General features: G+C 36.4%; 1 protein-coding gene across 2 annotated transcripts in view; it reads right to left on the bottom strand.

Moving 5' to 3' along the window:
- The window catches only part of csmd3b (CUB and Sushi multiple domains 3b), a 399,549-nt gene that overhangs the window by 286,771 nt on the left and 86,668 nt on the right, over nucleotides 1-26,110 (bottom strand). For both annotated transcript variants that reach the window (XM_083523961.1, XM_083523962.1), the window contains exon 3: nucleotides 11,201-11,313. In XM_083523961.1, coding sequence (XP_083380087.1) covers nucleotides 11,201-11,313 — 113 coding nt within the window. The remainder of the gene's footprint in view (nucleotides 1-11,200; nucleotides 11,314-26,110) is intronic.

Below are 26,110 nucleotides of genomic sequence, written 5' to 3'. Positions count from 1 at the left end.
TAAGTAACCCACCAAACCTTATGTCAGTGTTCTTACTAATATATTTATTTATTTATTTTTAAATTTGTATTTTCATTTGCATTTGTATCAAGTGGTGTGCCAAAAAACTTTCAAATCAGAGGACATATGAAGGAAGAAGCAAATAAAAGCCTTTCTTTGATCAAATTCCTCTGCCTCTTCAAGAACCAGTGGAGCTGCATATTAAATGCAGTGGGGGAAGCGAGCAACGCCAGTCGGCAGTCAGTCAGCTGGAACTGCAGAAGACGGGCATCAGCTGTCCCATGAGATAGTGCACTGAGGCTTTGATTATGTTGCGTGACAGAGTGTGATGAAAAGGATATTTAAAAAATGTGTGCTGTCCTGTTTTATTTTGTATTAAAATGTGTGACTATGCAGGTGTACTTTTTTAGGTGTACATTTTAAAACTGGAACAAAATACAACTAACGGAATGCAAAATAAGAGTGCGCAGTGGCTCAGAGAGAAGGCAAGAGACATAGAAATAGTTTATAATTAAGAGAGAACGAGAGTGAGAGAAAGAGATGCTATCGGGGGAAATCAAGTCCTTGGTTTGAGTGAGACAATTGGGATTCCCATATACACACAAGGGCAGTGAGAGCACGGGCTGCTGGGCTCGTCATTACCCAGGCTATGAATGCAACCACACAAAAGGTCACTTAGCATCACCGTCAATTAAAGCAGCACTTTATCCTTGGCCCCTGAAATCCTGATGTAGGACATGTCCAACATTGGAGTGAACACTCACTCATCTGCTGAGGGGGAAGCCAAGCACAAGAGGATTACAGAGGGACAATAGAACATCTCAGCTTCAGCATGACAACCAGGGATTAGAATTCCCACAGAACAACCTGGCATTTATAAAACTGGTGACTGGTGACGGCACAGATAGACTGAATTCGAGAAATCGTGAAGGTTTCCAGACTTGCTAGAACTAGAAGCTTATTGACGGTGGCCACTTCAGCTGAACTAATTTCATCTGACCCGTGACAACATGCATGAGTAGCTTGGTACAGTCTACTAAACACTCTAGTCTGTTTTATAGTAAGCAGCTTGGCTGAAACTAATAGCATGGAAATAGCAGTCAGGACCATGTTGTATAAAAAAAAGATTGGACTTGGAGAGAGCAGTTATATCCTCAACACACACAATCCTGCTTGAAATAAGCTATGTACAAAATTTAACAGATATAAGGGAAAATTATCTCTGGGTTTTTTTTTTTTTCCAATGACTTTACGTTACTTATTTTATGTTCTGATATTTGCAGCTAGTATTAAAGAAGTGTTGCTGCAATCACTGCAATTTACCTTGTTTTCTTTAAACATGGAACAACCGAAAAGTTGAATGCTTTTTCACCATTACATTCATTATTTGCAATGTAAGTGTTATACCTAATCACAACCTTTTTAAAATTTGTATAGAATGAAAATTAAAGACTTTCAAATCACATGAGCCAATATTTATTCACAATAGAACATAAGCGTTTAAACTGAGAAATTTTACACTTTTATGCACAAAATGAGCTCATTTCCAATTTGATGCCTGCTACAGGTCTTAAAAAAGTTGGCACGGGGGCATGTTTACTATGGTGTAGCATCTCCTTCTCTTTTCAAAACAGTTGGAAGTTTTTTCTCCCGATGCCGTGCAGCTCAGAACACAGGTGAGGTGCGTTTTTTTTTGTTTCCGTTCGGAAAATTCATTGTTCTAATGTTATGGGGTTCAGTTTTTTGGCTTGAAGTTTGTGAAACCGGGAAAACCCAGGAAAAATCCATAAATTAGCCGCTTCGTTGTTTAAGCCGCGGGGTTCAAAATGTGGGGAAAAAAGCGGCTTATAGTCCGGAAAATACGGTACCTTTCAGCATTCATAGTGCCTTCCAAAACATGCAAGCTGCTGATATGTACTGTAAATGATGGGATTCACAAAGCCTTTGCAATTTGACATTGAGGTACGTTGTTTTTAAAGTATTCCACAATCTTTTTACGCACGTGTTCACAGATTGGAGAACCTGTGCACATCATAACTTCTGAGAGACTCTGTCTTTCTAAAACATCTTTCATAGCTAATCGTGTTACAAACCTGATGTCAATTAACTTGATTACTTGAATTGATGGCTTTTTTTTTAGCCCTTTGTTGCCCCTGTGCCAGCTTCTTTGAGACCTGTATTAAATTAGAAATTAGGTCATTTTGTGCATAAAAGTATAGAATTTCTCTGTTTAAACATTTATGTTCTCTATGATCTATTGCGAATAAAATATTGGCTCGTGTGATTTTTTTATTTATTTTTTATTAAAATTTTAAAAACGTCCCAACATTTTCAGAATTCGGGTTGTGTATCATGAGCTGGTAGAAATAAACAAAAAGCTTTGGTCAAGCAGTTCTGGCTTTTTTAATAATGAGATTAAAATGCTATGCATTTTACACACAGGACACAAATTCTGCCTGGTAGTCTTAAGCAATTAGAATCTTTTTCCAACAGGTTGTTGCTGGGATCCTCTTCCACTCCTCCATAATGACATCATGAAGCTGCTGGATGTTAAGACACATGGAACTTCTCCACCTTCCGCTTGAGGATGCCCCACAGGAGCTCAATAGGATTCAGGTCTTCCTACATACTTGGCCACTCCATCACCTTCAAGTTTTTGCTGCACAGAACAACGAGAGCGACCGAGCAACACAAGATCAACTAAGCGACTGATGCTACCCTCGGCCAAAAGCAGGGAATCGTGGGTTTGCTACCTTCGAGATTTTCCGAAAAATAGGGTAAAATTTAGCGAGCAAGGTCGCTCAAATCTTCATTTGCTCATACAATAGGGTTTTACTGTATACATATATAAACACGTATACATATACAGTGGTACCTCGACATACGAGTGCCCTAACATACGAGTTATTTGAGGTACGAGCGGTCACTCTGTCGATTTTTTGCTTTGATACGTGACCAAAAACTTGAGATACGAGCTCAAGATGCCGCTGCTAGATGGCGAATCGAAGCCAGAAAGCGAAGATTGTGACAAAAATTAAGATAAGCAAAGAAGAAAAAGTAAAAATGTTAAAGGATACGTAGTGTGCAGGAGTGATAGTAAAAACATTCACTTCCAACAGTTTTTAGTAATATAAGGATTACAAATTTAAAATGAAAAGTCAAATTATTGGATTTTGGGTTTTATTTTAACAATGTTAAACATTCTATAGATTTATGAATTTTTAGAAACTGTTCCTTTCATTATTTGATAAAGCTTTATATAACTTAATTGTGCCAAACATACAATACTTGGAGAAGTACTCTACACTGTAAAGCTTAGTCCTAAATCAACCCAAACAAATAACCCATTTAAGCCATGCCAACAAGACAGCCAGCACCACAAACTTTTCAATTATAGACAACAAATCACTCTTATTGGTAAATGTCCAAAGTGGCATTAACACAGATATTTAGATTGAACAATGAAATGAATAGTAACCAGCTTCTATACAGCTACTAAGGCAAGTCACATTTGTGGCATATCTACAAAAAAGCTAAATATATCACGGTTGCTTAAAACAACCTGCTGCGTTAATGTATAGTACAATCTACTCAGTAAACAGACAGGCCTCAATATTTCATGTGCCATTTTTTCCACACTGTTTTGCAATCGTAGAACAGCATTACTATTTTATGGCTAGAATGCAAAATAATAAAAATAATTCTCTTACATATTTGACATTCACTCACAAGGTCATACTAGTTCATTTAAATTAACAACAGGGACTAACCAAAAAGTAGATCTGTTAAAAATCACTTCCAAAAGCCCCACAAAACACAAACACAAAACAAATTACAACTCTTAAACCATGCTACTTTTATGAAGGTTTGCCGATGTAAACACACTGTTTACACTTTATAAAAGCAGCTATTTAAAGGGTCATTCAGTATGGGCTGGGGGATTTTAATATAATATAGCTAATCTACATGGAAATACCCATACTATGAATGCAAAATTAATGGTGTTTTGAGATGTTTTGTTTTGCATTTAGAGAAACAAAGCACACACAACACTGATTACCCTGGAGACTGGAACTATTTGCTGTGCATATACAGTACAATGTTGGCATTCATGTGTGAAGAATTTAAGTTATTCTAGTAATAGTCTAAATTCACCAAATGTACCAAGATTGTATTATAACACAAGAGCTCAAACTGTACTATATGGGCAAAAATGTGTGGTAGGCCGATACCATATATGGGCCTTCCTCAAAATGAGGAATGCAACCAACTACAGTATATCAGACATTTTCCCGGTGCATCTATGAAAACATGGATTGCCAAGGTTGGGGCGTAATAATTGTAGTGTTTTGAATTCAACGCCAACACCTTTGGGATAAATTAGAACACTGGCTGCACCCCAGGCCCTCACACTAAAATTCAGTGCCTGACCTCACTAATGCTCTTGTAGCTAAATATGCACATGCTCACAGTCACACTTTACATTTTAGTAAAAATCCTTCCAAGATTGGAGGTTGTTATAGCAGCTTTTGGAATGTGGTATTCAGCAAGACTATCTGGGGTTGTTGGCCCAGCCTTGATGCATTCTTTCATTTGAAATACAAAAAAGGTACTTATTGCTGATGCTGCCGTCACAATAAATGCATAGTTTTCATTTTGGGAAAATTAGGTACATATGGTCGGACAAGATTGACAAACTGATTAACTGACAATGGTTTAATAATTACCGTATAACGTTAGTATGTATTCATTAGAAAAGTGCTGAGTCACCAGACTAGTGTGCTGACAGCTGCTAGGTGAAATAACAGCTGCCAATAAACCACCCCAGTACAAGTAAGTGTAGTGAGCGTGGTCATTTAAAATAAACTCAATAAGAAATATTTAAAACACCAACAGGTTTAATTAAAATGAGTTGGCACATAGTCGGTCTAAACTTTGACTTTCATATCAAAGAGGTTCAGCTCCATTGACATAAACCGGTCATAGTGAGAAAACTTTGGTAAGTTGCAGAGGTTACACTGGCAAATGGTGGGAAATTTAATTCACATAAAAGTAACATTCTTCAAAGGATACGGCTTCACGTAACAAACTTTGCTTTTAGCAGTTCTCAAAGTTTGTTGGCGTTGACCTTAGCTCTTGGTAGTGGGTTCAGAGATAAAATCAGGAGAAGCAAAATGATGGAAACTGAGCACCTGTGCATTGCAAGACAGCACTGGCTTGTAGAACTGAACTGCTTTAAATACTAACCTAAGTCCCAACTACTTTTATCTTCACAAGTACTAGCCTGGCTTACCTAAACAGATGGCGTGGAAGTGTAGAAACAGTGTCTGATTAGCAGCGTGGCTCTCTGCAATACCCACAGAGGGGGGTTAGATTAGGGTAAAAGGAGGGAATCTGACTCAAGGAATGTTGATCAACTTGTAGCGTTTATGCTAATGGTCAGATAAGGACCTCGATCGCCCAGTGTTTATATGTTTATATATATATATATATATATATAACAGTGGAATATAGAGCACAATCTCCCAAAAGCTCAGGTTAAAAGTCACTGTTCTGTTTTACAGTTCATCTAATTACAGTACATCAAGTGGGATGGAGGTAAAAGGGTATAAAGCAGAAAAACATTTCTGACCCTTAATAGATCTTTGTTTATTTTACAGGGTAATGTTGCTATTGTGAATATCAGTGTTAGAAACCATTAAAACCAAAAAATACGACTTTGTAAACCTATGCTTATTAACATTAGTGACATTACTTTAAGCTGTGTTTCATTCTATCCTCATGTCACTCTTTTCATATCTGAGATAGAATCATTTTTTTTTTTAAAAGTCAGTGACCTGCAGATTTTTAAACTGTTAACGTATGTGTGAAGCAAGTCAATCTGAGGATCTCATTTTGCACATTCAGGGCAAACAACTATAATTATTATTATGAATTAATTTTTTTGGCAAGAATTTAAATGTTTATACTATTTACTGTTCATATTTTATGTCCCTTAACTCTAGAATGAAAAAGCACTAAAAGGATGCTCTATTAGGATTTAATATAAAGGCTTTTCTCAATAATCACTATATTCCCGGAGACAATAGATGCTATCAGCTAACTATAATCTCTTCACCAGATTTGAGTAAAAATAAGTTTTTTTTTTGCTGAGCGAAAAAAAAAAGGTAAAACTTTTACCTAAAACTGCATTAACAATGAACTAGCTTTATACTGTACTTATATATTATTACTCCACTTCCTCACTGCCTGCCCCATGATTGGCCTTGTGATGGTAACTCCTGCCTGTCACCTGAGGCCCATTTAGACAGCTCTAACTGTGCATTGCTATTGCCCTGAATGCACCAACATATCTTGTCTTGTACTATGTCTCTTTTTTTATTTTTTTATCTGCCAACGTTGACAACATTGTTGAACATACACTAAACCATTTAGTTTCTAGCAGAGCATCGTTTGCACTGAAATGTAAAAAAAAAAACAGATCTCATTATGAAGAATAAGAGACCCATCGTTATGCCCAGGATCATTAATTTTATCAATACATAATAAGTTTACAAGTGACAGCAGTAGCAGCTTTACTGAACAAGGTTTGGCAGTGATCTTTTAAAATGCGAAACTGACTAATTGTTGATTGAACAAGAAGTTGAAGACATAATCGATTGGAAAGTAAAGGTCACTTTAACACCCACTTTTTTTTTTTTTATCCCAAAGGATGTTTAAAAAGCACTTCAGGAACTACTACATTTTGACATTTTAGTACAGTATTGGCAAAAAGTTTTAAGTGCCACACTGTGGCGATATCTTGTGAGAAGCCTAGAAGGCAGTAAAGTATAAAGTATTTTACAAATAGTCTTGCATGGCAGCTAAGAAATAACTTTCAATCTGCTGTCCAGTGTATAAACAGTTGGCAGGAATCAGACATTTTGATTTCAACATGTCAAAATAAGTGTCCATGCTACGATGCACTGTCATTCGTTATTTCTTATTTGCAGTGTTATTTATACATGTGTTTGCAATGTGAATTGTATGTGTCCCTGCACATTTATTTAATAATAACACCCTTGCATTTATTAACATGGTGTTAAAGTAGTTGTTATAGCATGTTATAGTATTTACTAGAAGTTTTAGTGACTACATTTAGTGGAAAATGTATCCCATACTCATGAAACACTGTGTCTCACACTGGGATCGCTATCAGCTATAAACATCGCCATTAACATCCAGCGTCCCATCATCTGTCAGTCTTCATCAGTGCACTTAAACATAGTCTCTAAATCAAATCACCAGAAATAGCAGCAGCTGCAGCTAGCGAATTATATGACGTGTTATTGAATGTCTTCCTAAAAGTCCACTCTTAATTATAGAAAAGTGATGGAGACTATTTAATGTCATTTAGGATTAATTACAGACAACCCGAATAATATTAATAATAATAATAATAATAATAATAATAATAATAATAATAATAATAATAATAATTAAAGAAAAAAGGAAAGGACCGTCTTCATAATTTTTTTAATGTATTCATCTGTTTTAAGTTGTTGTGTGTTTAATAATCAGAGTTTGATTTTAAGTGTGTGTAGTTTTTGGTCGGTGAACAGGAAACAACCAAAATGAAGATGAAGTCGAATGTCGAAAGGCACCTAAGGCGCCCCTCAGCAAAAGCGCACATGTTGAAAGCAGTAACATTTCTTTAACACCATTATCAAACCTGCACGATTCTTATTTTATTTGAGTATAGTGCAGAGCCGATACCATGGATATGTTTACTGTGCAAGTGAGGGCATGATAGTGCTTAAAACCCAACATCATGGGCTTCAAATGTAGACAAATACATTACACATCAGTGTGAAACTAAATTCTTAGACAGCCTCAAAAAAAAACCAAAAAAAAAAACATGCTGATAAAATAAATCCAAGCCTTTAGGACCATGGGTCAGTTCTGCCAGTTGGGTTTGGAAGTAGTGGCTGCTATCAGTAAGCTCAGTCTGTTTGCAGGAGTAGGTGAGTGAGGCCAAGCTGCAAGATGTTATCATTACTTTCATAAGCCCTCACACTGACTTATGGGGTTGATATTAATCGTATTGCTCACAGCTGGTCTCCTGGACTCCTTTAGACTCCACAGTCCCCGAGGGACGTCTTTACTCCCAAATCGCCAAGTTTATTAATGATTCAGGCATATTGCTGAGGAGATTTTTAGTTTAATATATAATGACTTCAGCATGCCCATTCTTTATGGAATATTTCAGCTGTGCATGATAACACTTGCTTTAGGCACATGCATTTACACCAGCAAGGGCCTGAATAACTCTATTCTGTTTCCCTGGTGATGAAAACAAAAGAACATGTTAAAATACTAAAATGATAGTTTTGATTTAAACAGATCCACCTCTCAATTCTGAATCTAACCTGTTAGCCCAACTACTCATAAAATAACACAAAAAACGATTGTATTATTAATTATAGAAATTATGCTGCAACATGAATATCAAACCGCTTCACAGTTCCAGGGTTCCTAGTTAAATTCTGAGCTTGGATTACTAGGTGTGTGTGTGTGTGTGTGTGTGTGTGTGTGTATGTCTAGTTTGGAATGTTTAGGTTTTCCACCCAAGTTCTTTAATTTCTTCTTACCTCACATCCAGGTTTCCTAGAACAGGATCAGGATACAACAGCTACCAAACTACCAATCTACCAAACTACCAAGCTACCAATACGCCATATATTTAGCATATATATGTACACTTATGCAAACGTCAGATAACCATAACCTACGATCCCAAATAGATCATATCTTTGATCCATCATGATCATGTGTGCGGTTTACATTAGAGAAAAGTACAACAAATGAAATTAAATATGCAAAAAAGAAAAAGGACGAAGATTTCTTTGTTTGGGAATTGAAATGAATATGTGAAAGGCAGTTCATTTAGTGTCACTGTGACCAAGAAGAGTCGACAGCAATCCTCTGACAATGTTATATTACTATTATTATTATTATTATTTTAATTAAATATTCAACAACATTGACCAATAAGAGAATGCAAAACTCAAAAGATAGCTTCAGATACAGTAATACAACTTGCAAAAAAAAAGAAGACTTTTTCTTCAACCAGAGCTTTACCATAAATTTACCATCAATAGAGAATTTCCAGCACGAAATCTTACAGTGAGATCAGTAAAGTACTGTCTATTAGGGGGAGTGGTGGCTCCAGCGGTTAAGGTGCTGGGTTACCGATCGGAAGGTCGGAGGTTCAAGCCCCGGTATCGCCAAGCTGCCACTCTTGGGCCCTTGAGCAAGGCCCTTAACCCTCTATGCTCCAGGGGACCCTTACGAGAAAAATAAATCAAGGACCGTGACGTCGGAGCGATGTGGGGCCGCCTTCCCGTGGGCTCACCACCTGCAGGAGGGACCATAATGGACCGGTGCTGAGAGGATTGGGCAGCAGTCGAAGGCGGGGGCCTTGACAGCCCAATCCCTGGACACGGAGAAGTGTCTGGGGAATCTGCTTAGACTGCTGCCCCCGCGACCCGAATTACAGATAAGCGGGAGAAGATGAATGAATGAATGGATGAAAACTGTCTATTATCAACATGTTCACATTTTTATTTGTGCCATTTCATACAGTGTGACAAGTACAAGATAAAGATCATTCAAAACCATTTAAATACAAGTAGAGAACACAGCAAAAAAGAACAAAATGGCAGATTTGCCCCACTACACTGTCTGCTTTAATCTCTACTAGCTAACTCTTTTTGGTTTTTATTTAACACTAGGAAATAATTTAACACAGTCATTTATATGTTGTGTATGTTATTTTGACTTAATCCTTTATAAAAAACACACACAAAAAAAATGATTGCTGTTAAATTAACTAGTATGGTATAAGGCACTGTCCTACAGCAAGGTGAAATGCAGGTTAGAAAATTGGCTGATGTTTGGCTGGGTTGAAGAAATTGAAATGCTTCTGCACATTGATCCAGTCGCAGCGCACGATCTATCAGAATGTTTGACACATCGATGCCAACATTGTATACAATGTCCTCTATTTGATCGACAGACTTACTTTGCTTTTTAGTCCCTGAAAATACAGCACTAAAGAAATTCAGCAAAAAATAAAAAATAAAATAAAAAATCCATCCTGATGTTTATAATGAAACCAGTAAGAGTTTCATAGTGTAGAACTGATCTATGCTTAATAGTTTTTTTTGGGGGGGGGGGATTTATATTATATATTAGCTGTGTGACAATTCAATGATTTGGATTGATGCCCTGATTTAAAAAGCAATAAATAAAGTTAATAGAGACATTCCATTAGAACTGATTATACATTTAATTATTATTACAATTGCCTAAATTAATTATTATTGTATAAATGGATAGACTATTACACCTGATAAAAAAAACCCTCAACAAGACTGCTCATAGATGAGCAACCACACGGCTGCTTCATATAGTTTCATCAAGTCAGTTACAGTAGAACCCTCTGGCCAAAACTCAACCAGCCATGCTGAATATAAATGTAGCAGTGCATCTCAATGATATATCAAAGCTTGCTGTGTCAGTGATCAGCTATCCTTTTTAACTCAGCATTCCCAAATTCAGTGTAGCATTTTTATCTATTTCATTTCAGTTCTAATTGACATTGGGACCTTGGTATTGTACGGTTTTATCTACCGATCCTGAAAGTTTTTAAACAGCATAGATACCACATTTGGCATTCCATGTTGGCATTCCTACATATTAAAATGGATCAATTTTTTGTTAAATAAATATATGATTTAAAAAAAAACCTGATTTTTGGACAGATTTTATTTTATAATAAAATAATGAAATAAGGCTTTTACTCCAATATTTGCAGAAATAAGTTGCTTTTCTTATGATATATATATATATATATATATATATATATATATATATATATATATATATATATATATATATATGATGTGATATGCCTTCCTACAGGAATATTATGCCTATTAGGCCCACAGTATAATTTGATCAGCTTTTATGAGAGCCTTCAGTGGGACAGCAGCTCCTCATCAAGATCCAATAACACTGATTATGAACTGCACGATTCATATCTTCCTTTGACTTGGCAAGTAGTGCCGTTCCCAATTATAGTCCCCACAAGGGTTACGTTAGATATGAAATGGTGTTAATCAAGCAGACAGGAATTTAACTCACACAGGATCCTTACCTTCATAATAGATTTTGAAGCCATGGGCACTCACAGCAAAGTCACTGGTGAGTCGCAGGGAGAAGACGGACCCTGTGCTCGTGACTGGAGGTGGGATTTGGAAACCTGTTAACCTGTTAAGGGAACATAAAAGACAACAAACATTTAGCTGTGTTGTAAGTACTTTTAATCATTGCTGGTACATATTTTATATAAATACACACCGATCAAGCATAACATTATGACAACTAATATTGTGTTGGCCTTCTTTATTGAAGGCAAAACAGTTCATTAACTTCAGCATTTTGAGCTACAGGAGCTCGTCTATTGATCGGACCACACGGGACAGCCTTTGCTCCCCACGTGCATCAATAAGCCTCAGCCTAATGACCCTTTGACCATTTTTGATAGATACAGACCACTGCAGACCGGAACCATCCCAGAAGAGCTGCAGTTTTGGCTAGGTGACCGGTCATCTAGCCATTACAATTACAGTTTTTTTGGTTGCTTTGGAGCATTTCTCCGATTAGAAATGAAATTATCAAAACTGCTGTTCAACCTCCACATTATTTAGTCATTTGTGCTCATCATAAGAACATTTCTTGTTGCTTTGATCAAATTGCAAATGCTTTTGTACATTCATTTAATCGATTGTGTATAATTGTTTGCTGTTTCCTACAATATCAGTTTATGTTTATGTCATGTTGATCAAAATATATTATACTGGTTTCACCTAAATGCTCTTAACCCCCAACACATCTCAGCATCAGTTCATTGCATACGTCATTGAATGCAAAATGGTTAAACCAGTTGTCATCATCTGTCATATAAAATCTTTATTAAAGTTCTTTTTTTGTAAATGTGACTTGAATTGATGAATTGGGAAGATGAATCTTAAATGTCATTAATGAAGGAAAGTGTATGGCATCAGATAAACCAATAATCAACTAGTTCTCTAAAACAAGTCAAAGGTGAATCTTCTGAGCCTTTAATTGGAGAGTGTTTACAGACAAAGCAAAAACCAAGAATTATAAATTCTGAAAATGGACGAACAACTAAGAAACAAACAAACACTTGTATAGTACAGTAAAAGTGTGAATCCTGTCTTGTCTCTTGCAATCAATGTAAATCCAATATGCAATCAAAGAATTTAATTTGTGCTGCTGAAATTCATAGATGCCATGCAGAAGGAAGTCCATGTGCATATTCAGTCACTGCAATTCAAACTATAGTTTGTATCAAGAAATCCTGAAACTGTGCCCCATCATACTGAGAACACGACTAAACATTTTGATTATCTTTTTTGTGAACAATGACAATGGGATTTTTCATTTTGATGGGAATTACATGTTCATTGACACCATTACTTACTTTTGAAAGAGGAACCAAAGATTTTGGGAAAAGTACAGGCTTTTGCAAGAAATCCAATGTTTTGTGCTGTTTGTACAAATTGTTTTGAGAATGTACTTCCTGGTTTGCAAATATTAAGGATGATTCGAAAAATGCTCCAAAGCAGTAAACCGTAAGCCTCGGCAGACTCGCTCAAATCCTTATGCTTGTCCATTTTTCCTGCTTCTAACACATCAATTTTGAGAACAAAATGTTCACTTGCAGCCCAATAAATCCCACCCACTAACAGGTGCCATGATGAAGCGATAATCAGTGTTATTCACATCACAAATCATAAGTTTTATAATGTTATACCTGATCAGTGTACAGTATGTACATGTTCGTTATTTTCTTGTCCCTAATAACTAATATCAGTTGAAATAGAATCCGTTATAAATATCAGCCACTGCTAGACACATACTCTAAACTAGTGTAACACTATAAATGTTCAAGTGTAAAGATCAGAAGTGTAGCCTGAAATCAGCCCCTTTGAGACCCACTGAAAGCACATAATCTGCTCAAATAGTGTGGCGGCCCAGTCTGCTAAGAGAAGGACTTGAAGATTTCTTAATGCCAAAAAGAAGAAAGAAATGTCTATGTAAAAAAAGGACAAGGGAATGATTAGTAGTTCTGCAGAGCCCATAGAAGAAGAGACAAGGATTGTTAGTCTAACAATGTGTTTATGACACAACAGGAAAATGATCTTCCTATAAAATGCACTAAACTGCAGATTTAATATGACACAGAATCCCAATTACAAGCTTTACCGAAGCTTCAGGTGTATGGCAGCTTCCCCTTTTAACTGCCACACTGTTATACTGTGAAAAAAAAAAAAATCATAGCAATGTAATGTAATGACATTGCTTTAATTAAATACTTTTTCCAAGGTTTGCCCTCTGAAATAGGATTGACCATCCCTGGGAACCCTCTTCTCTCAAATGAATTAATGAGTATGAGGATGATTAAACAATTAATAAAATAATTTGGATATTACATAAATGTGGATGCATAAGAAAGCCAAAAATCAAATTTTTTTCTTTTCACTTCAAATGAAAACTATAACAAATGAATTTGCGCATACACGCTTTCCTTTCGCTGAGATATTACCTTAATAATGCTTTGCAATAACGTGGGATGGGGACAGAACTCTGTGGAGCCGCTCCAACTGTTGGCCAACTATGTTCATATAAACCTTTTTCTGTGCACGAGTGTTATGTTGGAGCATGGTTGGGATCTTTAATTGTAGTGAAGGGAAACCTTGGGAAGCACTACAAAATACAAAGACATTGTAGACAGTTAACTTCTGATATTGTAGCAACGGTTTGGGGAAGACCCACATACCGTATGAGTGTAATGGTCAGCTGTCCACATTCTTTTTGACATATAATGTGTGTTTCCTTAACTGGACCATCATATTATTGCCTCATGAAGGTTACCCTTTTATACAAGGACTTTGTGTTTGTATGCCTCCTACCCTACAAACAACATTTGCCCCTCATTTCTTTTAACAGCATTAATCAGGTCATTACAAATGCAATAAACACCAAATAACATGCTTGAAAGTGGCATCAATAATGTGTGCATAGACACAAAAATAATTCATAATAGCTTATAGCTTCTTGTGCTTTTAAAGTAAAATGGATATTTTGGAAGGCTGTGTAAAATGGAATGCTTCTGGGTATGCTAATTCGTTCATACTGTATCTGAATTAATTATAAAATAGCAGATAACTATCCACATGCACAAAAATATCTCTAGGACATTGCACAGATTCCCTCTAATGTTCCTGACCTTTAAACTGTGACACATTTACAAGAACTTGCACGATCTTTTCTTTTTTAAAAGCCTTTAAACAGAAACATTGTAATTCGAATCTTATTGGTTTAAATGCTACAAATAGATTCACTCTCCTCTAATGTTTATTTAATATTTCTTGAACAAATAAACAAACAGACATATATCAGAATTCTCCTGTAAAAATGTTGGCACAGACATTGTTAGCTGTTATTAACGTTTTTCATCTGATCATATGCATCACTGCAGCTGGCTTGATCCTTTAAACTCCATGCAGCCTGCAATATCTGTGTCCATGGTTAAGACTAAAAGCTATCGTTCATGCTCAAGCAGCAGTATACTATCTGCCAATTAAAAATAATTTGCTTCCTTTGGCTAACTCCTCTCCTAACATCTTCCGCCAACACACACTTGCATTTCTCACTTCTTCGTACAACACCCTTTTTTGGATACCTGCCCGGACTGTAGTCTATTTTAAGATGTTTGGTATGATGCTTTACGGGGCATTTATATAAAGCCTAATTCTATAGTCATTAATACGTTTTTAACATATTTATTAATGATGAAAGAACTGCATTGTTCAAACAACGGCTTCTTTTCTGTATGACTTAAGAATCATATGTCCTTATCTTTGCTAAGAATATACATGTACACTCAGTCCCCTGCCATGAGACTTTCCTTTATAGAAACAAACCACACAGTTGCAACACATACAGTGTAGAATTCTAAGTACTTCTACTCCAGTGAGAACATGTCGGGAAGTTGTAGACAAGAATTCCTGGTTTCTTTATTAGAAGTTAGCAAGAGACAAAATAAAATGAAGCAGCAGCATTATTTGGCCTGTTGGTCTTGTGTCCGATGCCTTTGGTATAAACTGACAGATGCTCTAAATGATAAGTGTTGATAAAGAATGATGTTGATATGCTTGTGTAACAAATGGAAACTGTCCTGATACCAATAGTTTTCACACAAACTCAAGCAACTAAAGCTATATTGATAGAAAATCTTTTCAGGCCCATATCATTGTAAATGGCCTTTCAGAAATTGTTCACTGTAATGGACTTAAATGAGAAAGATTTCAAGCTACTATCATTTGTAATTACTGTGAAAATGTTAAAGTTTTAAAAGTTACCTTATGTCATGTTCTGGTATAGCAGTATGAAGACAATATAAAAAAAATCTTTTACAAAAAAAAAAAATTTAATTTTTGGATGAAATACCAACATAGTTAACATGTAATGTGGCATAAAAGACCTAACACACATTTATCACGTTTTTCACAGTTTCTATCGTTGTTTTAATCAAATGCTTACTTAGAATGTTATGTGATGAAGAAGGGATAAATTGGCACATAGCATATTTGTGAACAGTTTATTACAAGTTCTCTTGTGATGTAGGCATTACTGATTCTTTTGTGATCATTGTAGCATCTAATATCACTTTTACAGCATTTAAGTGGAATTTTACAAGTGGAGAGAATTTTACTTTACTCTCCAGTAGTGTGAGAGTATCCACACACTTCTCAGTGTTGGTTTTAAGACAAATAAGAAATAAAATATAGAATATTTATGTAGCTGTAGGACATATTTTGGTAAAACCATTAGCTGGATAACATTAGTCTAACTTCTCTTAGCAATAAACATGGGTTTAGTAATTTAGTGTTAGCTAATGATCAATTTAATCGAGTTTGCTATACAAGTTAGCAAGCTGGAATTAGGTGTTAGATAACCTCATCTATCACCATCATACTTAACTATAGACAGATAAATTAAAACCCTAAGCTAATTTTATCCATTAGAATATTATGACTAATACTGCAGAAATGTTGAAAAACATTTCTAATAATAGCTAACAACTGCTTTCTCAACCACAATGTCACTCGGATTTGTTAAACCCACTTTACTCCAGTTCATTATTTTTGAATAGCCGTTTCACTGTCATTATGCTACATCAGACAAGAAAAATCAAGTCCAGTGATCTAGACCTACTAATAACTGAAATATTGTGTTTTTCTTGCTTAGTGCGTTTTTTTTTTTTTTTTTGCTTACTAATATTTGACACTGCATTTTAACATGTACAATATGGCAGTTAAAATAAACCAAGCACCCGAATTATAATTCTTTTAACAATCTAATAAAAATGTATTTGAAAAATTATTTTGAAAAGACAAACAAATGTAATTAAAAGTTAATAAATAATCCCCGTCACTATCAATGAAAATCTCAACATCTTCAGCTCTGCTACCTCCAGCGCCACCTCCTGCCTTTTACTCGGTACCACTGTCTCTAAACCATTCAACATCGCAGGTCTCACCACAGCCTTGTAAACTTTTTCTTTCACTCTTGCAGATAATCTTCTATCACGAATCACTCCTGCTATCACTCTTCTCCACCCACTCCACCCTGCCTGCACTCTTTTCTTCACTTCTCTAACACACTCTCCATTACTTTGCACTTTTGACCCCAGGTCCCTGAACTCCTCCACCTTCTCCACCTCTGTCCCCATATTACTAACATCACAGAGATATACGACGAAAGAATTTTACTGTGCTGTAATGCAGTGGTCAGTTGGCCGCACAGAAAGAATACATAACTTACATTATTTACGCTTTATTTATTATCTGATTCTGAACGATGTTTTATTTAGGAAAACTACCGAATTCTCTCCGCCACATCTGTCTATGACTTACTCTTGATGCATGTCAAGATGCCTCGGTCACATGTCTTACCTCCATCCACTACCTTCTTAAAGGGGCTGCTCCGGCCGCTAACACATAATACATTACCGCTAAATTGAAACCCCCACGCTAGCAAAATGAACAAAAAACAATTATTATTGTATTTAGAAAATACCAGTTTTTATTTCATTTTGTTGTATTTATCCGCCACACCTTAAAGGCCGGTCTGTGAAAATATTGTCTGACATTAAACCGGTTCGTGGCGCAAAAAAGGTTGGGGACCGCTGCTTGAATGTACATGTAACAAGTAAAAAACACCTTTCTATCTTGTTTAGTTAAGATTGAGTATATAACATGAGACCCCAGGTTTACCTTTTATTTCCACTTCCAGAAATGAATGCTTTCTAACTGAAGTGCAATTACTAAAGTAAAACAATGCCAGAATCCAATCTTTCTTCTAAAAGGACAAAAACACTTTGAGTCATTTACTCCCCCTCATTACTCCTAATACGGCTTTATTCACAAATTGCATTTTCATCTTTTTAATCTGGTAATTACATTTCACCAAATCTACTCATTCATACCAGTGTTCTGTTATAAGATTTCTTTTCTCCCACACTGTCCCTTTATGTCTCCAAAGGAGGAAAAAAAAAACATTTTGTGTGGAAGCTAAATGTGTTGACTGTAATGGCTGCCTATTGAGTAGCAAATAAAAGGGTGGACGTGGGGGGATTGGAGCAATATGGCTGTCTCGACTATTTGATCTGAACGAGAGAGAATCATATGGATGCGTTAAAACCGCTTCTCTGGTGGCATCTGTTTCACACTGATTGCAGGAGACAGGCTAAGCTGGCTCTGGAGTGAGTGAAATTGCTTTGCGCTCTGACTGAGTGGAAACTCATCTTTTTAAAAGTACTTTACTGACAGTACAGCAATATTCAGTCATGCCACTTGGATCTCATTCTTAGTAAAAGTCAACGGAGAACTTTAAAGCTAATGCCATTCAAGTATGACAAGGTCTTTTATAAATGATTAACATGCCTGTTTATAGATTACAGAAGATTACTTTTGTTATGGGGATGTTACATTCACTGGTATTTTCCACAGAATATTATGCAAGAAGTGCAATATTTAAATAAGCCCTGACTGGATAACAGCTTTTGCTCAGTGTCCATCACTTATTGTTTATTGGAGAATATCTGGTACAGCCTGATATTAAAAGCTTCCTGACATCCAGAAAATGCACATTTACTTAGACATCATTTGTTAGAACTGACTTTGATAACGTGTGTAAAAATGACAAATTACATTGTTTTTTTGTATGTTTTATTTTTTGTTTGTTTTATTATATACTTAATGCAGACAATGTATGTATATGTAGACACTTAACTCAAGTGCCATTATCTGCTTTACCAAAAACATCTCATGCTATTTGAAAAGATTTTCTTAAAATGTAAAGTTTCTTATTTTTAAATCTGATTATATCTTATATATTAATACTGAAATAAAGCATATGCTTATAAGAAAATTCACATTGTTTGAATCATGTGTACTACTTATTGTGTAATACTGTGTTTTTCTAGTTTACTTGATTATAGCAATAGAAGCAGATCATTCCTTTAAGAAAGAATGTTTAATATGCCAGACTCATTTAGCTGTTTAGAGAGCAAGCAGGGGGCAAACATATTTGTTTAAGAAGAAAAAAAATACCATCAGCTTTCCCTGTTCAGTAGAGACTCAGTCATCAATCATTAAGAAAACGACAGTCATTGATTTTATGAAACCCCTGAGTGTTAGCCTAATTTAAGCCGGGAGCTCACAGGGCCGTGGCTGTCACCAGAATAAGTGGGCCACAGTTAATGGATTTAAGAAAGCCTCATCTTCTCTTGTAATATACTATGCTAAAGTTTACCTGATTGTCTGCAACTTGCAAGTAGACCCGCATTTTCAATAACACTCAATTGATTGCGGACTCGACATGCATTTAAAACTGGGTATAATATTGTGTCTGTTGACAAGTGAGCACAAAGTTATGACCTAAAGTGAAATGAGAACCACAATGCAATGAATGAATTCTAGTACAGTACAGGATAGAACACAAGAAAACCATTCACACAAAACCAAAATTATATCAAGTTATATCCAACCTTGTTAAAAGGCTTACTGCATAAGTCAAAGAAGAAGAAAAAGAAGAGGGAGAAGTAGTAGAAGAAAAAGACACTTCTCATCAATTTGTTTTACAGCGTCATTTAACCTTAGGGTGTCTCTTTCTATGCCACGAAGTTCTATCGTTCCAATAGGTGAACATTCCAATCTTTCTCCAAATATTTAAGAACTACATAAAAAAGCATAGAGAAACGCTCATGCTTGGAATTTAACACATCATTTAACACAAATAGAAAGGAGAATAAATAACCTCTGGCACTTTGCTCTATTCCTTTTCCAAAAAGTGCTTACATGTCTTTTTATCACTTTCATCTCTTTTTGCTGATGTATATATAGCTCTATCTTATGCATACTGATCAAACTGATAAAACACATGTTTTTTTTGTTTCATAGTTGTTCGATAATGTATAGATTATATTATTATTGATTCTTATTAATTGTTACTGAGCAATGGCGTAGGTAAAATAGAAATATATTCATATGCTGTATGTATGAGCAAATTCTTTTACTGAGGAAATGAATTTTTATCCAAGACATTGATATCAAAGTAAAGCCAAATATCATCAATGGTTATTAATGCTGTTTTTAGTTTTGTTGTGTTTATTTAATGCAGTCTATTGAGTACGTTAGGTCACTAGACAGCAGACCTTTGGCATATACAATAAAACAAAAAGAGATAGAGAAATGGGTAAAACAAGAAGATGAGAGAGTACTCAATAATATAAAGCCCCCTCAGTACACAACAGTTCATCTCCTCTCCTTCATCTCTCCAGGCAGGGGGTGGATGTAATCTGCCAAGCAGGTCAGGAAGGACAGACAGGCCACAAACGATAAGGTCCAACTGTGTCTCGCAGATTTCAATGAGCATGCAGGATGTCCTTGGCTCTGACCAAATGTCTCTTCCTCCTTAAATATCACTTTACACACGGTCATGTGAGATATTGTGTTTACAGGTGAATACTGCAAGTCTATCCATCATGTAGAGCATCGAGCTGATTTGAAACACATAATATCATGTATGTCCCTAAAGATCTCTGTCCCAGCCATAACAGTCCATAAATCTTCGGTGCTGGAGGTGGACTGTGTAAGAGGAGTGTTTCAAAAGCTCATTTCCAACGATGACCAAGTCAGAAGATATTTCGCTGTCCCTGTCCCCAAGAGCAAGACTAACAGACTAGTAGCTCAAACAAATGTCACACATTTTCATTGTATCCTGTTGTTTTATGTGACACCTTCCTGTATTATATCTGCCATTTTAATATTAATGTATGCTGAATCAGTCAGCCATTGAAAATATTCAATTTCTCTGTTAGCTATGTTAGCTATCTAGATACATTACAGGAAAACAAGGAAGTTATCTTTGACACCATGTTTTGCTACGAACAGCAACGGTTAGTTAGTGGACACAGACTTATTCTCCATATAATGCTAAGAGTTCTTTTTTCTCATCTTGACTTAATGCCTTAGGATAATTTTTCCACCTAGTAGGTGGTGAAATGCTTTGAGTCATGCTCTGAAATCAGTCAGACATCGTGCAGGTCCTTGTTTGAAAAACTGTTTATTCGCTTTTAAAATAGTTCGAGTCATTTTAGCCACCACAGTGTACATACACAACCGAAGAATTGTTGGCCAACTGTGTATTACTACGCACTTGTGTTTTTACTTGAGATGTTGTTGATTATTACCTATATTTTCAATACAGTGAAACAGTTCTGTACTCAGGTAGACTCTTGATTGTGTAAATGTAATGCACCACATATTTAATTACAAAGGGAAAAAACAGCATGTCTATAAATCTTTCGATGTATCAACTGGTCGTGTGAGCTTGTTTACTTCTAACTGCCTGTGCACTTCAAGAAATTCACTTACAGTGCATGCTTATCATTCCCCACGGACACATTCTGCTTTAAGAGAAAACTAAAAATGAAGTGGGCTTTCAGAAGTATGCCAGCAACACCGTAATATCTAATAGAACCTGATAAATCACCAGAACAACAAAGCATCTGGCTACATTTAAAATGTCAATCATAAACCAAAGTGCACTTAGAAAGCTATTTCCAACAGTTGAAGTAAAAAGAAAAGAAAACCAAGCACATGGAAGACTAAAGTCAAACAGAAAGATTTTCAAATGTGTCGAATCAATTCCACCTTGTGTCTATAGGCTTGCCTTTAAATGTGTGTGGCAAACTTTAGCTGGCTGTAGCTACAGCCCAGATGCTAATAGTGCAGCTCAATAGCCCAAAGTAAAGGCCTTCTGTTGCCTCCATATGCTCTTAGCCAGACACAGCACTTGCATAAGAAATCAAAAACCCACATTCTATCAGCACCATAGCCTTTCCCAGCAGGAGAAAGCTCCTCGCATTCTCCTTCTTTTGCAATCTGCTGCTGAGGACAGTGCCACGTGCTCTCAGACATACTCTGCTATTTATAAGGAGCCTTCTGCTCACTAAGCGAGACATGGTTGCTTGCCTCTGGCTAATAAGCTTAGGATTTTACTAGTCAAGCAAAGTGGCAGCAGAATGAGAGCTGATAAATTCCTCTAAGGAGAGGCTAACTGTGCTAACAGCTGAAGCAGCCAATGTGATATGGTTGGATACAGGCATTTTTCCAGTTTTTATTCTATTAACAGTGCACCTTTTTTTTCTATTAACAATGCACTTTTTTTCGTTAATATTCTTGATTTTTCATTTAGTCAATAAGTGAATAACCTACACCCACTCTCTCTCTCTCTCACACACACACACACACACACACACACACACACACACACACACACACACACACACCACACTGACAACTAAGATCAAGTTTCCATAGTCAATGCACTATGAAAACAAAGAGCAGTATAAACTAGGGACCTTGGAGCTTTAAGGTGGTATAGTTACTTGCTGTGCCACCTTATTTCTCAAATATTGAACTCTTGTTTTATCCAGAGTCCTTTTTTTTTTTTTTTTTTTTTACAAAATAGATAGCCACTGCAGGAAATTGGCTTTACTCTTGCTTTTATTTAAGAACTGGATATACCAGAGCACTCACCTCACTAGATGACTGACACAATCTAGAATCGGATCTGAGGCAATCAAGCAGTAAAGCTTTGATAGAAAAGCCAGATGGTGGTATGGCATGTGCACTATACTATATATCAAGTCTAACCTTACACACCCTGTGAATTCAAGAAAGACACTTAAAATGTGTTTTCTCTCTCTCTCTCTCTCTCTCTCTCTCTCTCTCTCTCTCTCTCTCTCTCTATATATATATATATATATATATATATATATATATATATATATATATATATATATATATACACAGTATATATATATACAGTATATATACAGTATATACACAATAAAATTTACAACAAAGTATGGTCACCTGGTCATAAGTATGGTATGTGATTTTTGCATTCCACATTTTGTCCCAATTTGCTCTTAATATTCCCTTCACTTTACTGTGAAGATGGTCCACTAGATTTTTGAGTGTGCTTATGGATATTTGTGTTCATCAGCCACAAGGGTATTTTGAAAGGCAGGTAGGTGAGGAGACCTGGGGTGCAGTCAGCATTCCAATTAATTCCAAAGGAATTAAGTAAGGATAAGATCAAAGGTCTATAGCAGGCCACTCAAGATTTTCCTCTCCAAAGCATGTAAAGCGTCATCAAGAAGATCACTTTGTGCACAGGGGCATTGCCATCCTGGAACAGGTTTGGGTTTCCAAGTTCAAGTGAATGCAAAACTTAAATGATGGCGCATCTAAAAGCGTCCTATAGAATTAAGTGCCTCCAGCTTTGTGGTAACAGTTTGGAAAATACCCACATATAGCAGGAAAGGTCAGGTGACCCAATACTTTTGGGGAAAAAATAAATAAATAAAATATTTATATACATATATATTTGCGCAATAGGCACAGGCAGCAGCGTATAATGTACGATAAATCGGACGCGAAGCTGGATAAGCCTATCTCTCGCCATGTGAGATGCCCCACTCTCTCTAGTGGTCGACGAAGTAAAGTTGTCTCAATGTGTATTCTTTCTGTTTCAAATGCTTTTAAACAGCAATTTTAGTGGTAAAAGCATGTCTTCCAAGCCCCAAAGTATGCCTCCTGCTTGTAGTAAAAAAAAAGTTTAGAGCATAAAATGAAAATTATAAATCAGCATGAAGTGCAGGAAAGACTGTCAGTCATAACACCATATTTGACTTACGATTTTATATATATATATATATATATATATATATATATATATATATATATATATATATATATATATATACATATACACAGTGAGGAAAATAAGTATTTGAACACCCTGCTATTTTGCAAGTTCTCCCACTTAAAAATCATGGAGGGGTCTGAAATTGTCATCGTAGGTGCATGTCCACTGTGAGAGACATAATCTAAAAAAAAATACAGAATTCACAATATATGATTTTTAAACTATTTATTTGTATGATACAGCTGCAAATAAGTATTTGAACACCTGTCTGTCAGCTAGAATTCTGACCCTCAAAGACCTGTTAGTCTGCCTTTAAAATGTCCACCTCCACTACATTTATTATCCTAAATTAGATGCAGCTGTTTGAGGTCGTTTGCTGCATAAAGACACCTGTCCACCCCATACAATCAGTAAGAATCCAACTACTAACATGGCCAAGACCAAAAAACTGTCCAAAGACACTAGAGACAAAATTGTACACCTCCACAAGGCTGGAAAGGGCTACGGGGAAATTGCCAAGCAGCTTGGTGAAAAAAGGTCCACTGTTGGAGCAATCATTAGAAAATGGAAGAAGCTAAACATGACTGTCAATCTCCCTCGGACTGGGGCTCCATGCAAGATCTCACCTCGTGGGGTCTCAATGATCCTAAGGAAGGTGAGAAATCAGCCCAGAACTACACGGGAGGAGCTGGTCAATAACCTGAAAAGAGCTGGGACCACCGTTTCCAAGGTTACTGTTGGTAATACACTAAGACGTCATGGTTTGAAATCATGCATGGCACGAAAGGTTCCCCTGCTTAAACAGCAGAGTTGGAGCAGCAGTGCTATCAGATAACATCTCTAGGATACTACACACCATCTGACTGGTAAGACATCAAGAAATCTTCAACTATAAGAACACGCATACTACAGACCAAATAGTTACAAGTTCACACACAGTCCAGTTTATAGAAACCATATCTATTCCTCGGGTAGTAAAACCAAGAATTACATACACAAGATCCAGAAATAATCTTATTGCAGTTAAAACTGAAAAATGCCAGATAAACAAACACAACAAAGTTCTAAAGTTCGGTCTTTTAAACATTAGATCACTTGCACCCAAAGCACTGATTGTAAATGAGATGATCACAGAGAATAATCTCGATGCACTCTGTCTCACTGAGACCTGGATTAAACCAGGTGATTATATGGGTCTAAACGAGTCGACACCGTCAGGATATGTTTATAAGCATGAGCCCCGTCAGACTGGTCGTGGGGGGGGTGTAGGAACCATTTATAGTGCTTCTCTTAATGTTAGTCAGAGATTAGGATTCAGCTTTAAATCATTTGAAGTGCTCGTTCTTAAAATTGCACTTTCAGAGATGCATAGAAAACTCGCTCTGGTCACCGTGTACAGACCCCCAGGACCCTACGCTGATTTTCTTCATGAGTTTGCTTGTTTTCTCTCAGACCTCCTGATCAGCTTTGATAAAGTGCTGCTTGTAGGAGATTTTAATATTCATGTAGATGATGAAAACGATGCCCTAGGATTATCATTTGTCGATTTACTAAACTCTTTTGGAGTTAAACAAAACGTCACCAGACCAACCCACCGTTTTAACCACACACTAGACTTAATAATATCCCACGGAGCAGACGTCACTGATATAGATATTTTACCCCAGAGTGATGACATCACAGACCATTATCTCCTACTGTACACACTACCGGTAGAGCAGATTAACCGTGTTTCACCACGTTATCGACCTGGTAGGACTATTATTCCAACCACTAAGGACAGATTCATAAATAACCTGCCTGATTTATCTCAGTTTCACATTAAACCCATAAATGCTGATCATCTTGATGAGATGGCGAACAACATAGACCTTATCCTCACTAGCACTTTAGACACTGTTGCCCCCATCCGGTTAAAAAAGGTTAGAGAACAAGCACCTGCACCTTGGTATAATAGTCATACGCATGCCCTAAAGAGAACAACACGTAATCTGGAGAGAAAATGGAGGAAAACTAAATTGGAGGTATTTAGAATTGCGTATAAAGACAGTATGCTTAGCTACAGACAGGCGCTAAAAGCTGCTAGAGCTAAACACCTGAGCAAACTCATAGAAAATAACAAAAACAATCCCAGGTTCCTTTTCAGTACAGTCGCTAAATTAACAACAAATCAGGGATCTGAAAAATGTGTTCCATCACAGTTTAGTAGTGAAGACTTTATGAATTTCTTCACTGAAAAAATAGATAACATTCGAAAAAAAATTGTGGCAGTTCAACCTCTGACAGCATCTCCCGACACAATCGTACTTACAACCCCACAACTACACTGTTTTACATGTATAGGACAGGAAGAGCTGTATGATGCTATTATGAAAGCTAAATCAACAACATGTCAGTTAGATCCAATTCCCACTAAACTACTGAAGGAAGTGTTATATACAGCTGGTGAGCCTCTTTTAAATATTATTAACTCCTCACTATCGTTAGGTCATGTCCCTAAATCCCTCAAGTTAGCAGTTATTAAGCCCCTCATTAAAAAACCTAATCTGGATCCAAACACGCTATCGAATTACAGACCAATTTCAAATCTCCCATTTATGTCTAAGATTTTAGAAAAGATTGTCGCTGCCCAGTTATGTAACCACTTGCAGGAGAACAATATCTTTGAAGAGTTTCAGTCAGGTTTTAGGCC

This window comes from Silurus aristotelis (assembly GCF_946808225.1).
Source record: "Silurus aristotelis genome assembly, chromosome: 21".
Lineage (NCBI taxonomy): Eukaryota > Metazoa > Chordata > Actinopteri > Siluriformes > Siluridae > Silurus > Silurus aristotelis.
Note: the sequence above shows the minus strand (reverse complement) of the source record. Positions and strands in the feature narration are given on the sequence as shown.